This window comes from Brachypodium distachyon, chromosome 4 (genome assembly GCF_000005505.3).
Source record: "Brachypodium distachyon strain Bd21 chromosome 4, Brachypodium_distachyon_v3.0, whole genome shotgun sequence".
In the NCBI taxonomy this organism is placed as follows: domain Eukaryota; kingdom Viridiplantae; phylum Streptophyta; class Magnoliopsida; order Poales; family Poaceae; genus Brachypodium; species Brachypodium distachyon.
The window spans coordinates 32,459,597-32,472,765 of NC_016134.3; the positions used below are offsets into that span (position 1 = coordinate 32,459,597).

At 42.4% G+C, this 13,169-nt stretch overlaps 1 protein-coding gene and 2 long non-coding RNA genes across 3 annotated transcripts; 2 read left to right on the plus strand and 1 right to left on the minus strand.

Moving 5' to 3' along the window:
* Positions 1-300: 300 nt before the first annotated feature.
* LOC112268905 lies at positions 301-4,045 on the plus strand. The gene is made up of 2 exons (XR_002960413.1): positions 301-2,908; positions 2,998-4,045. It is a non-coding gene; the product is annotated as an uncharacterized LOC112268905 (long non-coding RNA).
* Positions 3,535-6,068, minus strand: LOC112268904. The gene is made up of 3 exons (XR_002960412.1): positions 5,688-6,068; positions 3,759-4,972; positions 3,535-3,672 (listed from the first exon to the last, which is right to left on the minus strand). It is a non-coding gene; the product is annotated as an uncharacterized LOC112268904 (long non-coding RNA).
* A 3,191-nt stretch (positions 6,069-9,259) lies between these two features.
* Positions 9,260-12,216, plus strand: LOC100834849 (ubiquitin-conjugating enzyme E2 5A). Its single transcript, XM_003577897.4, has 3 exons — positions 9,260-9,474; positions 10,929-11,146; positions 11,618-12,216. Exons 2-3 carry the CDS (start codon positions 10,931-10,933, stop codon positions 11,846-11,848), a joined length of 447 nt encoding a protein of 148 aa, XP_003577945.1. The 5' UTR covers positions 9,260-9,474; positions 10,929-10,930; the 3' UTR covers positions 11,849-12,216.
* Positions 12,217-13,169: the final 953 nt, after the last annotated feature.

The following is a 13,169-nucleotide window of genomic DNA, read 5'->3' on the forward strand; positions in this document are numbered from 1 at the left end:
ACAACAAAAGTTGTCGGTTCTCAGACTGTTAATCCCCCATCTACTTTAAACCGAGAGAGAGAGGAGTAAGGCAAACATGTGACGGGGGTGTCGCCTCCGCTTTACTGTTTGATGGATTTTTGTCGCAATTTTTCGACAAAATGATAGAAATAAGGACAGATATTGATCTTAATGAAGCATGGCAATTTACAAATACTATTGCCAAAATGCTACCGGTATACAATGAAACAAGGGTTCATTTTTTCTGTCACTTAGATATATTTGTTTCAAAGGGACACTCGTTCAAAGATCATGGCACTACATATCCTATTTAGAAGGCAATACCGATAGTCAATAGTGCTGAGGCGGCATTAACACAAGTACGTGTGATTATTTGCTTGAATTATCAAAATAAGGATTTTGGGTGTAGTACACATCGGCCATGCATGCGGGCCCACAAGAGGAGAATACCAGCGAGAGATATAGCAGCCTATGGATATTTACCGGCCGGTTTGAATCACGTCGATGCAAACGACTGGACCAGGAAGTTCAAACAGAACGGCTCCTGAAATTTAGAGACAAGCGTCCAGCCGTTGTCCATGCATGGTGCTCACCCAGCGACGATTCTACCGGCCAGGCTTCGATAGGCTCTAGCCTACCCTCTGCTTTGAACAATCATCTATTGTGCATGTGCGGGTGTGGCATCTTGATCCATGATTTTGTATTAGCGATTTCAATCAAGGGCAGGAGAAAACCCAAAGGTTTTGGTGGGTCAACCACAACAGCCTAGCTAGGCCTTGCGGTACATGATATGACCCATTTGAGTAGCTTTATCCTTGCAGCGTAGAATAAAACCCACATACCGTGGGTGATTTTGCTTGGCAATGGCAGATTATATTATGAGCTTTGCATTGATTATGTATTTCTAATGCTAAAACTATGATTATTTGTCAGTCCAATTATGCATGAATTAATTATGGAAGAAACTGCTAAATACTTTGTTGCACAAAAAATTATTTTCGGTTTTAGAAGACGAAAATGATTTTATTACTAGTATCTCTCGACAATCTCTATGCGTGATTTCTTCTTAATTTTGTAAACTTGATTTTTTTAAAAGAATTTTGCTATTTTCCTGTACCCTAGTTATGGATAACATTTTTCATGCTAAATTTAGCTTATGGATTTTGTTGTTTAAGCCTATCCTCTATTTTCATCCTAGAATCGCCACTGTGCTCACCGTTATCTCTCAACGGGTTGCAACGTACGGCGAGAGGAGCTATAAGAAGACTACCTAGTTGATTGCCAGGGGGGCAGGAGTAGGAGGAGGATTGTGGCCAGGCTCTGCTCTCAATCTGCGATACACAAACACACAAACAGATCATCTGCTCTCCGGCCAGCACACAAGCATACGCACATAGATCACCGTCTCCCCTTTTATTCATCCCGTGGCTTCTTCAGGATTCGCGATGACATGGTGAGTAGATAGCACATGAAGGTGCCATGCGATTAACTTTCTCTCTCTTAGTTGCAGGTTATTTCTAATATTCGTGATGTCAGCGGTTCTACACGACGCCGTGTTGTGGTCACCAATGGTTAAAAAAAGAAAGATAAATAGATACTATGGCATCCGTGACTCTACATGGCGCCGTGTCGCAGTCACGGATGGACCACAATTGCCGTCTATAAATTCGTGAGGTCCGCGGCTCTACCGACGCTGTGTCGTCATCACGGACGGTTAGAAAAAGAAAGAGAAAGACATACTATAGCATCCGTGGCTGGCGCCGTGTCGCAGCCATGGATGTGGCGCCGTGTCGCAACCACAGATGGACTACCATTGCCGTCTATAAATTCGTAAGGTCCGCGGCTCTACCCGGCGCCGTGTCATCGTCGCGGACGGTTAAAAAAAGAAAGAGATGCTCTGGCATCCGTGGATCTACCATGCGTCGTGTGACCAATTTTGACATCATCCGTTTCTGCATATTTCTGATATCTGCTGCTCTATCCGACACCGTGTTGTCGTCTCAGATTGTCGCTGCCACGGATGGACCAACGACATCATCTGTTTCTACATATTTGCGATGTTCGTGTCTCCATCGGGCGCCATGTCGTCGCCGCGGTCGCCACGGACGGTTAAAAAAAAAATGAGTCTATGACATCCGTGGTTTTACCTGACGTCGTGTTGCTGCCACGGATGAACCATCGTCGCCGTGCAATTCTACAAATTCGTGATGTTCGTGGCTTGCAAAATTTCGGTTGGCCGCAGTGTAGGAGTCAGAAGACAGAGACAAGAGAGATGATATCTCCGAGAGCACACGCAGAAGCTACAAGAGAACACACTGAGGCTACGCTCGATCCGGAAGAAGAAGAAGAAGAAGAAGAAGAAGAAGAAGAAGAAGAAGAAGAAGAAGCAAACAAGTGTGATGTGCAGCTCCTAATTTCACCATTTGAGAACCATTTTGGTTTGTTAATCATGTAAAACAATGCTTATACATGTGGTATAGGCTGAAGTAGAAGTTGTTTGCACATGTTAGAAAGCTGAGGGGGCTGAATGCAAAGCTTTCTATCTTGGCATCTCCCCTTGCTCGAAAATAGACAGAGAGTTGAGTCTTGTGTGTTCTTGAGAGCTCTAGGGTTAGGGTGAGAGGAAATTATCTGATCTACCAAATCCACCTAAATTTGTGAGAGATTGTTGTGGGATTAGAGCCTTCCCATCCTTGTTGGCTTCCATCTTGTATTCTCCATCTCCATAGTGAAGCTCCGTGCTCGCCGCCACCCGTGGTTTTTCCCCGCAAGGGATTTCCACGTAAATCTCTGTGTATTCTCTTGATTTGGTGATTCCCTTGCTATATGTGTTGCTGTTCATCATATCTACTTGCTATTGGCATATATTGCTCAAGTTTGGTGCTATTTCGTTGAGTTGACACTTGACGTAAGGCATACTTGTATTCTTTAATATATGGATGATTCTATTGGGGTATTGATGTTCTAGTAACTTGCAGCTGTTAATCTTGTGTGCAGGTTTGAGAATTTGGCGTGTTCAGATTTGATATACCGCTTCAGATTTGTTCCATGCACGCAAGGTGTTGGTTGAAATGCTTGTGACCAGTAGCTTGGTGTTTTGAAGGTCTTCTTCCGTCCCTATGTGCTCACAACAAGAAACACGCAGTTCACCACATCTGCTTGGCCACGAAGGCCACGTCCAGGAGGAAGGAGCAATGAGTAAGCTGTCCAGGAGGTTGACGTGAAGCAACAAAGCCAGCATTGATCCATCCATGGCGATGTTTTTTTTCCAATGACTGCAGCGGGGGAGTTAGAAGACGGGAAACAAGACCCCAGTACAGCATTAGCAAGCAGCTCACCAAGACACCAACAATAGATTGAGAGCCACGTCAAAGTTCACATCCGCACCACTGCAGGCTTTCGTCAAGTCGCAGAAGCCGGCAGAGAGGCTGTAGAAGAGTTAATTGTTCGGGGATTAGAGGAACCAACCAGCAGAACGCAAACATCACAACACACGTGACAAGTCATCTCCAATCTGCGCAACGTCCACACCATGATTTCTTCATGATACAAGCAGAGCGGCCATTTACTTCAATCTCTGGTGTCTTCAGTTCAGGAGCAGATCGCCGGGAGCCTAACGGTCCATTTCACGCTAGTTTCATGGCATCCGTGGTTCTACCTGTAGCCGTGTCGCTGTCACGGATGGACCATCGTCATATATTTTCTATGGCTCTACCTGTCACCGTGTCGTTGTCGTGGATTATTAAAAAAAGGATTACCTCGCATTCATGGCTCTGTCTGGCGCCGTGTCGCAACCACGGATGGACCCCGTCGCCGCAAGCCTCAATCTACAGAAATTAGCATCCTGGTGGCAGCAATATGCATAAACCTAGTGACCGACATGTCCATCTACCACAAGAATTAATTCGCCATGCCAGATTGACTGTGATTAGGAATATGATGATAAAAGAGCAATGTTGCAACACCCGTTGTTTGTAAACAATCATATAGTGGACTTGGCCTTCGCGCCACCGTGGTTTTTTCTCAATTTGGGTTTCCACGTTAAGACATGTCTCTTGCGTTTGTGTTTGGCCGCATCACTTCGTGATGACCTAAACCCCAAGTTTTTTTTTTATAAAGATGACCACTGAATGTTTGATGTAACTTAATCGGAGGTGTTCTGCGAGTATATGTACCTCAAATGAAATTAACTTAAATTTTTCCAAGATTTCGGGAATCAAGAACCTTACAATCGTCTCAGTCAGATACACATGCACAGTACACAAGATACACGGGAAAGAAGAATAATGTAAATCATCGATAAGTGATAAGAAGCGAGTTTCCAATTTCCATGTGTTTATATTTGTTTAATTTGTATACAATGCTATACTGGCACGCCCGCACTTAAAACGCCATAGCGGATAAATTTAAGTATTTATCTTGCAAAAACATAGAGCGTAACTCAGGTGGTCTGTTTCTTTCTGGTGGAAATAACCCACCCAGATTCAAGTCCTAGACTTGACATGAATGTCACATTTCTTATTACAGAATTTAACCGGCGCTATTCTTTCAGTGGTAGGTGACGTACCCGTCGTGTTGTGAGCGTCTGTGTTTGTACTATGTTTCTCAAAAAAACATAGCCTAATTTATGAAAAATCAAGAATATAATAGCAACAAAAAGATCACGGTTTATCTTTGGCTAGTCCACTCCAGTTTGCATGACATGGGCCTGCATGTTCAAAGTGCATCATGGGGGTTGCAGATTCACATATTAGTTTAACATCTCACAAAACAATTCTTGCCAAAGTAAAATGACATGTCGGTTTTTTTTTTGTCATGGATCTCATGTTTTTAAGATGGCTGATAGAAAAACTGCATGACCTGAAACAACATGCTCGCAATGTAGCAGCCTTCCTTGGCATGTGGCCAACGGTTGTGAGAACGGCTGCCGGAGCATGGTCGAGGTCAACGAACCTCTCAACCTGGCACCTTCCTACAAGGTGGTTTGCAACCAATCAATGATGATACAACCATTAATAAATTAAGCTACCATGATCCACTGCAATTACAAAAAGTACAACAATTTGACATTCAATGATTCAGATGTCAGATAATACATGATAACATCCGACAATTTGATGGGCTTGTTCATGGCTGCTCAGTGGGCGTCGTGGTGACATTGCGTCACTGCTCCTTCCGTGTTCCACGGAACATCTCGTATAATTTTTTTCTCATTTATTCCGTAATAAACCTTAATATCATAAAGTTACATTACACGGTTTTTAAATCGTAATAAACGCCTTACAATTTAAAGAATCATTTAAGCTGGTACAATTGGATTCAAGAAATATAGTCTCCTATCTAATGACACCAGCTTACAATCTCAATAGTCCTTTTATGTGATGCAATCTAAAGAATAGCACGGTTATTCATTTATCTTCTAATCTAAGTAGACGAACTACTTTCCATCGAGCTATCCCCGCTAAGTAAAAAGTCAATCATACAATTTCTATCACTCTTTCGTTGCTACTCAATTTCATAGACGTTCACTACAAATTTCCGCAACAGCGTGCGGGCGTTACATGAAAAAGGCATACCATGAAGAATTTTCCATGTACAAAAGCAACCAGCAGAATAGAAGGAGAACTTTCCACGGCGGAGCGATGGATATCCCTAGGAAAGGGGCTTGCGCTTGGGCTGGAACTCACCGTCGCCGCCTCACATCGCGGAGCCGCCGCTCGTCGCCGTGGGAGCAGCTGGCCTCTCAGCACCACGGGATCCGTCGGCGCTACAGGTGGCGCTGCTGATCTCGTGGAGCGGCGGCCGGCGGGGGAACCTCGTGAAACGGAGGCCCGCGTTGGGATCTTGGGGAGCGGCGGACGGCGGGGAAACTCATGGAGCGGAGGGCGAGGGGGCACCTCGGGGAGAGGTGGCCGGCGGGGGAAGCTCATGGAACGGCGGCCGGCTCGGGAAGTGGCAGCCGGCAGGGAATGGACCTCGAGACTCGAGAGACGGCAGCAGGTCGGTCCAGGAAAATAATAATAAAATGAACCAACCGCTGGGTTGGAGACACGCCAACGGCAAGGATGCTGAGACACACGAAAACGGCTTCAATTATTCGCCCTTTCGCAGGAGTAAAGATTTATTTTCCTTGATCTTGGGAAAAGTAAAATAAATAAAACTATTTACTCCTATTGAAAAGCCGTCTTCCTAAAAAAAGTTGCCAGATTTTTAGTCGACGTGATTGGCACGTGAGAGACATGAGCGTGGAGATGATTCACAGATCTTCATATAATGGGCATGATATGTCAACTGAGATTTAATACCATTTAATTAAAAATCGGACGACCAAGAAATAGACAAACCCTAAATAAAAATCAGAGTACAAGTTTTAATTAGCATGGCATCCTTTCAGTTGTTAGCACTATAGAATGAAATAGTTTGTATTCGAGTTAGACAAGTTCGGGAGTTTCCGATGCCGAGTGTTCATCCAAAATTTTGGAATTACGGCAAAAAAAATTTGACGGAAAGCTTTAGGTCATATGACCTATTGCATTTTTATTATATAAAATAAAATATGTAAATCAAAGGAAAAAGATAAAATCATCTAAATTTATCTATCCAGGCCTTGAAGCCATTGTAATCCTTTCTTTTTGCTCTATGGAAGACCAGATTCAGTTCATCTTTGAAAATTCTTTTGCATCCGTATATTGATGGAGTTATCCCATTGAATATGCAATCGTTGCGTGTCTTCCAAATGCTCCATGAAACAAGCATGGTGATCCCCATATGAAAGGGGAGCTTATGTTCTTGCTTGATAACCATAATATTGTCATGAACAGAATTCTGTGATTTGAACATTAGACATATGTATCCCCAGCACATCCGGGCGAATTGACAATGGAAGAATATGTGGTTTCTAGTTTCTAATTGCTGTTGGCTGCAGAGGACACAAGTGTGAGATTGCAGGTGGAAGTTTTTCTTCAATAACATAGCTCTGGTGTTAAGTCTATCAATCAACAAGAGCCACATAAAGACCTTGTGCTTCAGCTGATTACAAGAGGACCAGATCCATCTGATTGACTGAGGGATGTCGATGTGCATGATGAGAAGTTTGTACATCTTTGATGTAGAATATCCTGGTGTCGTCCAAGGGTAAGTCTAAATGTCTGATTATTTAGTTTGTGGCATAGCATCCAACGGATGAGTAAGTTCTTGAAGCTAATCAAATGCCACAGTTGATAGTGGGAGGTGAAAATGCATGGTGTTATCCAAGGAATTGGTCATATCCCATAACGACGAATTCTTCTCAATGGCAAATGAATAAAGATGGGGCCATGTAATTGTCAGTTGATTGTTTTTGCCATTTATCATGCCAGAGTAGGACTGTATTGCCATGTTGTGCTGTGCATTGGGCAATTTCTTTATATTGATCATGAAACTTTAGGGTATCTTTCCACCAGAAGGAAGCATCTGTATTGTTCATAGGTGGTAGCCCATTGGAGTAGTGTTGCTCTCATACCAAATTGACCCAAGGATGATTGATCTTGTTGTAGAATTTGTGCAGGTTGTTCATGATGAGTGATTTATTTTGGATTTCCAAGTTAATAACACCAAGCCCACTCTCATTTTTTGGCCTACAAACCATTTCCCATGCAGCAAGAGGTGGATTTTTCTCGGTAAGGTCATGTCCTCTCCATAGGCAGTGTCTTCTGTATTGTCAATCTATGTAATGACTCCTTTTGGAAGAACAAATTTGCTGATTTGGAATGTGGGTAGAGCTGATAAGACAAAGTTAACCAATTGTAGTTTTCCTCCATATGAGAGCATACTGGAGAAACAAGTGAGTGTACTTTCAATCCTTTTTGATCATGAGCATAAATTCCTCAATCTTTGACTTGGTAGTTTCAAGTGGAAGCCCAAGATATGTGAATGGAAGAGAACAAACTTTGCAAGTGAGCAAATCAGCAAAATGTTGTCTTCTTTCAGTAGTCATGTTGAGTGGGATCAAGTTAGATTTCTGGAAGTTGACCTTCAGTCCAGTGGATGCATGTAATTGATTAAGAATATTTTGTAAAATTTGCAACTGAGTCTCATCTGCCTTTAAATGATAAGGGTGTGATCAGCATATTGGATCATGGGAAAGTCTGGACATGCAGTGGATTGAATTGGTCTCTGGAGAAGTCCTTGTTGCATGGCATCGCTAAGTGCAGATTGAAGGAGATCAGCAACAATCACAAACATGAGGGGAGAGAGTGGGTCATCCTGTCTAACTTCTCTTTTACAATGAATCAATTTGTTAGGGACGTCACTTAGGAGTATCGTGATGTAGCAGTATGTAGGATCTGAGCAACCCATTGACACCATTTATCACCAAAGCCCAGAGCTTGCATGATTTTTTTTAGGAAACACAGTACAGACGCAGACGCTCACAAACACGCTCGCACACTCAGCCCTATGAATACACGCACGCACACTCTACCCCTATGAGCACCTCTGAGAGACTGGTCTGGCACATCATTTTGAGATTGACGAAGTCACCACAGGCGCCTCGTAGTTGACGTATACGTCACTCCCACTGAAAGCACAACGTCGGTTAATACCTAAAATAAATACAGGGAAATGCGAGCACCCATGCCAAATCAGAGACTTGAACGCTTTGTGTTAAACATTGTCAAATGCCTTTTCAAAGTCCATTTTCAATAGAATGATCTCTTCTTTTGATTTATGACATGCATGAATATATTCAAATGCCCAAGCCAGGCAGGCTTGTATGGTTCTGGCCTTAATGAGTTCATAGTAATGGTGATGTATCAATAACAGAATAATGGACTGAAGTCTGTTGACCCCCTTTTGGCCCGTTTGTAGTCGTTGATTTATTACGCATTGTGATTGTTTGTTTTCTTTGGTGTCAATGTCTTGGAGGGTTACAGGGTAGTTTTTATTTAGATGAACATAGGGTAGTTTTATTTTCTTTGCCACGTCTAGTCTACTCAGGCTATAGTCTCTCTTTTTTTCTTTCTTGCAGTATTTCAAGTCTTCACAAATACTCTTATAACTAACTTAATTTTTCTGGAAATTTTTACAATTTTAAAACACAAAATATCAAATTGGAAAACAAAAATATCAGTTAGAAATTCAATTAGTAGCATGTTCTCAACATTCAGAAATACTCCGTAGCACTCTACTTCGAAATTCGCTAACGAAATTGCTTTTAACGAGGGGATGGATAAGATTTTGCACATTTAAAACGCAAGAGGCGGACGGACGGACGAACATAAAGAAAACTGGCTGGAACAGAGCCAGCGACAGGTGGGCCCAGCCGAGCTTGAACTAAAAGAATCCGCGGCGGCCGATGGCACACAAGAAGAAGGCAGCAACGACTCCGATCCATTTCCAGGGCACCCGACGACTATAATTCCACCTGCTCCATCAATCATTGACGCCATCGATTCGTTCCTCCGCTTGGAGACCAAAGCTTTTCCAAGCCCTCAGGTATGAATGATCTGCTGTGCGGGTCGTCAATGTGTTTTTCTTGATTCGTTCAAATCTTCTATGCTCTGCGTCGGGTTCTTGGTTCCGGGTAGTTCGTTCTCGAATCTTGATTCGTCGTTACCATTTATTTTCGCTAGAAGCGGTTGTTTGGTTGGGATTGTTTGGGTGCTGAGAATTCACGAGTTTCGGGTTTGCCTGAGGCTGGTGGATTCGTGCTGGCCGAATTTGTTCTAGGATCGGGTGGGGATTGGGGTTGACTTTGGGATGGTCAGAGAAGAGTAATCGTATTCCTTCTGCTGAAGTTAGGGATCATTTGGATTCAGAGCTAGGCTTGGATTCCTGATGGTGCCTGATTCTGAATGCTCTGGGTCAACAAAAAGCATATTGGGTTTCGAAAGAAAAATAAAAGCATATTGCATTTGTTTGCACAACTGGACAGATAATCAGGCAAAAACAAACGCAAGCTTATCTCTGGAACAAATCAGGCATGAACAGACAATCCCTTTGGATTGATAAAACATGTGGTAATCTCTGTTGAAATTTTACTGAAGGAAGTATGCACTATAGTATAAAAAAGTTCAAATAATTGTTTTCTACCCCTCTGCTGCAGTTATGTAGCAACATCTGTGGGTTTACTCTATTTGTGTGTGTGAAATTTCTATCAATTAGTACGATGTATTGCATTGAGGTGTGAACTGACCATCGTAAGTTAATGACATCCGAAAGAGCAGGATGAATCCTGTCCAATTTTTGAAGGAAAAAAAACACCCCTGATTCCTCAGTTGCCTTTGGTGAATGGTCCATCCCTATCTTTTCCTTTTACTGCAACACACATCCAAAATGAGCGACATTGTGTATTAGAAAGAACGCCAAGAAGGCGTGAATAGTACAAACTACAAAGTATCAATAGCTTAGCTTTTCTTTTTTCTGTTTGTGTTTGTTTTTTTGTTTTATGAATGAGAGTGGATTATGTACATACATGTATGAATTTTGTGGGAATTATTTTAAAACGCACAAATATCTAAATCCTATACTTAAGCACCCACCCTTTCATCTACATTTGCCTTTTCTTTTATGAGGTACTTCTTACTTTAATTTCCTACTACACCACTAGTATTTGCTTTAGTTGGTCTGCTAGTATAACTAGTCATTTCCTAGTACACCTCTATCCAAAAACGTTTTGCTGCGGCTCTTTCCCAAAAGAGAAAACGCAAATGGCAAGAGGACTATTGAAGGCAATGAGATCATACTGCAGATATGTTATAGTTCCAAATGATGATATATTTAACCTGCTTAGATGTTAAAAGAACTGTAGGAAGAGCAAAGAAAAAGATCCTGTATGACTTTAGTACACATGTCAGAACTTTGCTTATGTTCTATTAGAAGAGATTTTATCATCATAGTTGCCCCAAAAAGCTTCAGAAGGTGTGCTCATTATATACTGTCATTCCCAGATATGGCGAACAAAAGGATTCAGAAGGAACTGATGGATTTGCAGAAAGATCCACCGACATCATGCAGTGCTGGGCCTGCTGGAGCGGATCTATTCCATTGGCAGGCCACAATCATGGGCCCTAGTGACAGCCCCTACGCAGGAGGGGTGTTCTTTGTGAACATCCATTTTCCTCCTGACTACCCATTTAAGCCTCCTAAAGTGAACTTCCAAACAAAGGTGAGCTGGTGCTCATAATTGCTTCACCCATCTTACTCATTTTTGTCTTTCACACATTTGATCTTTGCACTTTTATTTATTTCTCATGGTTCCTTTTGATCTTGTTATTGATGTAGTACTAGTCAGAAGCATACCCTTGCAAAATTCAAGATGAACATGTTCCATTCTAAAATCAAATCTGTTTGTAGAGTTGTCTCATCGTATACTAGTCATTTCAATTAGATACCATGTAGGGATGATTAAATTGAAACAGACAAGATTCAATGCCTTTGAAAATTTAGAAGTTGATAAATCATGGTGTTTAATGCCTTGAAAATAATAGTTCTATCCTATCAAAATTACTTTGAAAAACTCAAGAAGGATGCAGTACAGATAACTAGGCATATACTGATATGAAACCTTAACGTTTCAACAGCTCAGCTGAAATTAAAGCTAATACCTAAGTTACCAATGGCTTTATCGACCATCCAGGTATATCACCCAAACATCAACTCCAACGGCAGCATCTGTCTGGACATCCTCAAGGAGCAGTGGAGCCCAGCGCTGACAATATCGAAGGTCCTCCTCTCCATCAGCTCCCTCCTCACCGACCCCAACCCCGACGACCCCCTTGTCCCGGAGATCGCGCAGCTCTACAAGAACCAGAGGCACCGCTACGAGGAGACCGCGACGGCCTGGACCCAGAAGTACGCCATGGGCTGATTGTGTGCAACATCGACACCACCAGAACCATCATCCCCTGTCATTGCAAAGACCATTGTGGCGTCGTGAGAAATTTTTATGTGTCGAACTGGTTTTCCGCCTTATGATGGCACCCATACCCAGAGACCCATATGGCTGTAATCGCTGCCGATCGTGGCTTTTCTCTGAACCATGTTTACTCGTGTACAGTAGTCAAAATTGGGTAATTCTTTGCATTTCTGTTTCCAAACACTGGTTTTATACCCTGAAGAGTATCCGTGGTTGTGACGCTTCTGTTGTGCTATTCTGTAACGTTGTCAAGAAACTGGTGTCACCTTGTATGTATCAACACAGAACAACATGTTCAGAATCTGTAGTGTTTTGGTTCATTTCTCCTTTACCCATTTTCATCTGCCGAAGATGATGTCTCTATACGGCAACTGATGGGTGTGTGTCTGAAGTCTGAGCCGTGTGCGATCTACGGCGTCTGCCTGCGAGTTCCCGGTTCAGTTTTGTTGCTTGCAGAATAAAGATGATGGCATGTAAGGAGTGTGCGACGATTAGCTGAAGAGGGCACTTATTAGCTTAATGCTGAATATTCTAGTCAGTGTACTGCATTTCTGGCTCATTGCCTCCCTTGGCTTTCTTCTGCAGAAGCACTAGAAAGTCACACCTGCGCATTCTTTCTTTGGGTATTTGATGACATCCTGCTAGGCTGTTTGGTCATGCAAATTCTGACCTGATCTGTTGCATGGGGAAAGAATGCATGCTGACTACATTAGAGATGTCGAGATATGATTCGAATATGGGTGTGAGTAGAGCTAAAATTGGAATTGTAATTAGCGAACGGTTAGATGTTTGAGTCGAACACGTATAACTTGAACCTAATATATAAAGGCACCGGAGGATAGCCAAACATATTAAACAAAACCTAGGCTACACACAAAATCAGGAGGGAATAGTCCGGCGCCTGTGACAAGGATGTCCGCCGTAGCCTGACACGTCTAATCTCTAATGGCATCGGCGGGGTTTTTCATTACTTGTTCTATGTTGTTTTTTCATTGCCATGTAGTAGACGAAATTGTCGAACCTAGTTAACAAATCTCGATGTCGTTGTTGTGATTGCTTGTCCTCGAATGATTCTGACGAGAACAGAGAAAATAATGAAAATTAGGAATGGTGATAAGTATGAGTCTTTTTTTTGAGGGGCAAAGACAATAGGTCAAAAGACCTATTGCCATATATATTAATCAAAAGTAACTGTATAAAAGTAAAGAAAAAGAAAAGAAAGCCAGATCATCTAAAAGAGTCGATCCATGCGCACTGTCATAAGTATGAGTGG

What these genes read in the sequence shown, in the direction of transcription:
- LOC100834849 (XM_003577897.4), top strand. Translation starts at nt 10,931, where the DNA reads ATGGCGAACAAAAGGATTCAGAAGGAACTGATGGATTTGCAGAAAGAT. An exon ending in AAGTGAACTTCCAAACAAAG is followed by an intron (nt 11,147 to 11,617) that starts GTGAGCTGGTGC and finishes TCGACCATCCAG; the next exon opens with GTATATCACCCAAACATCAA.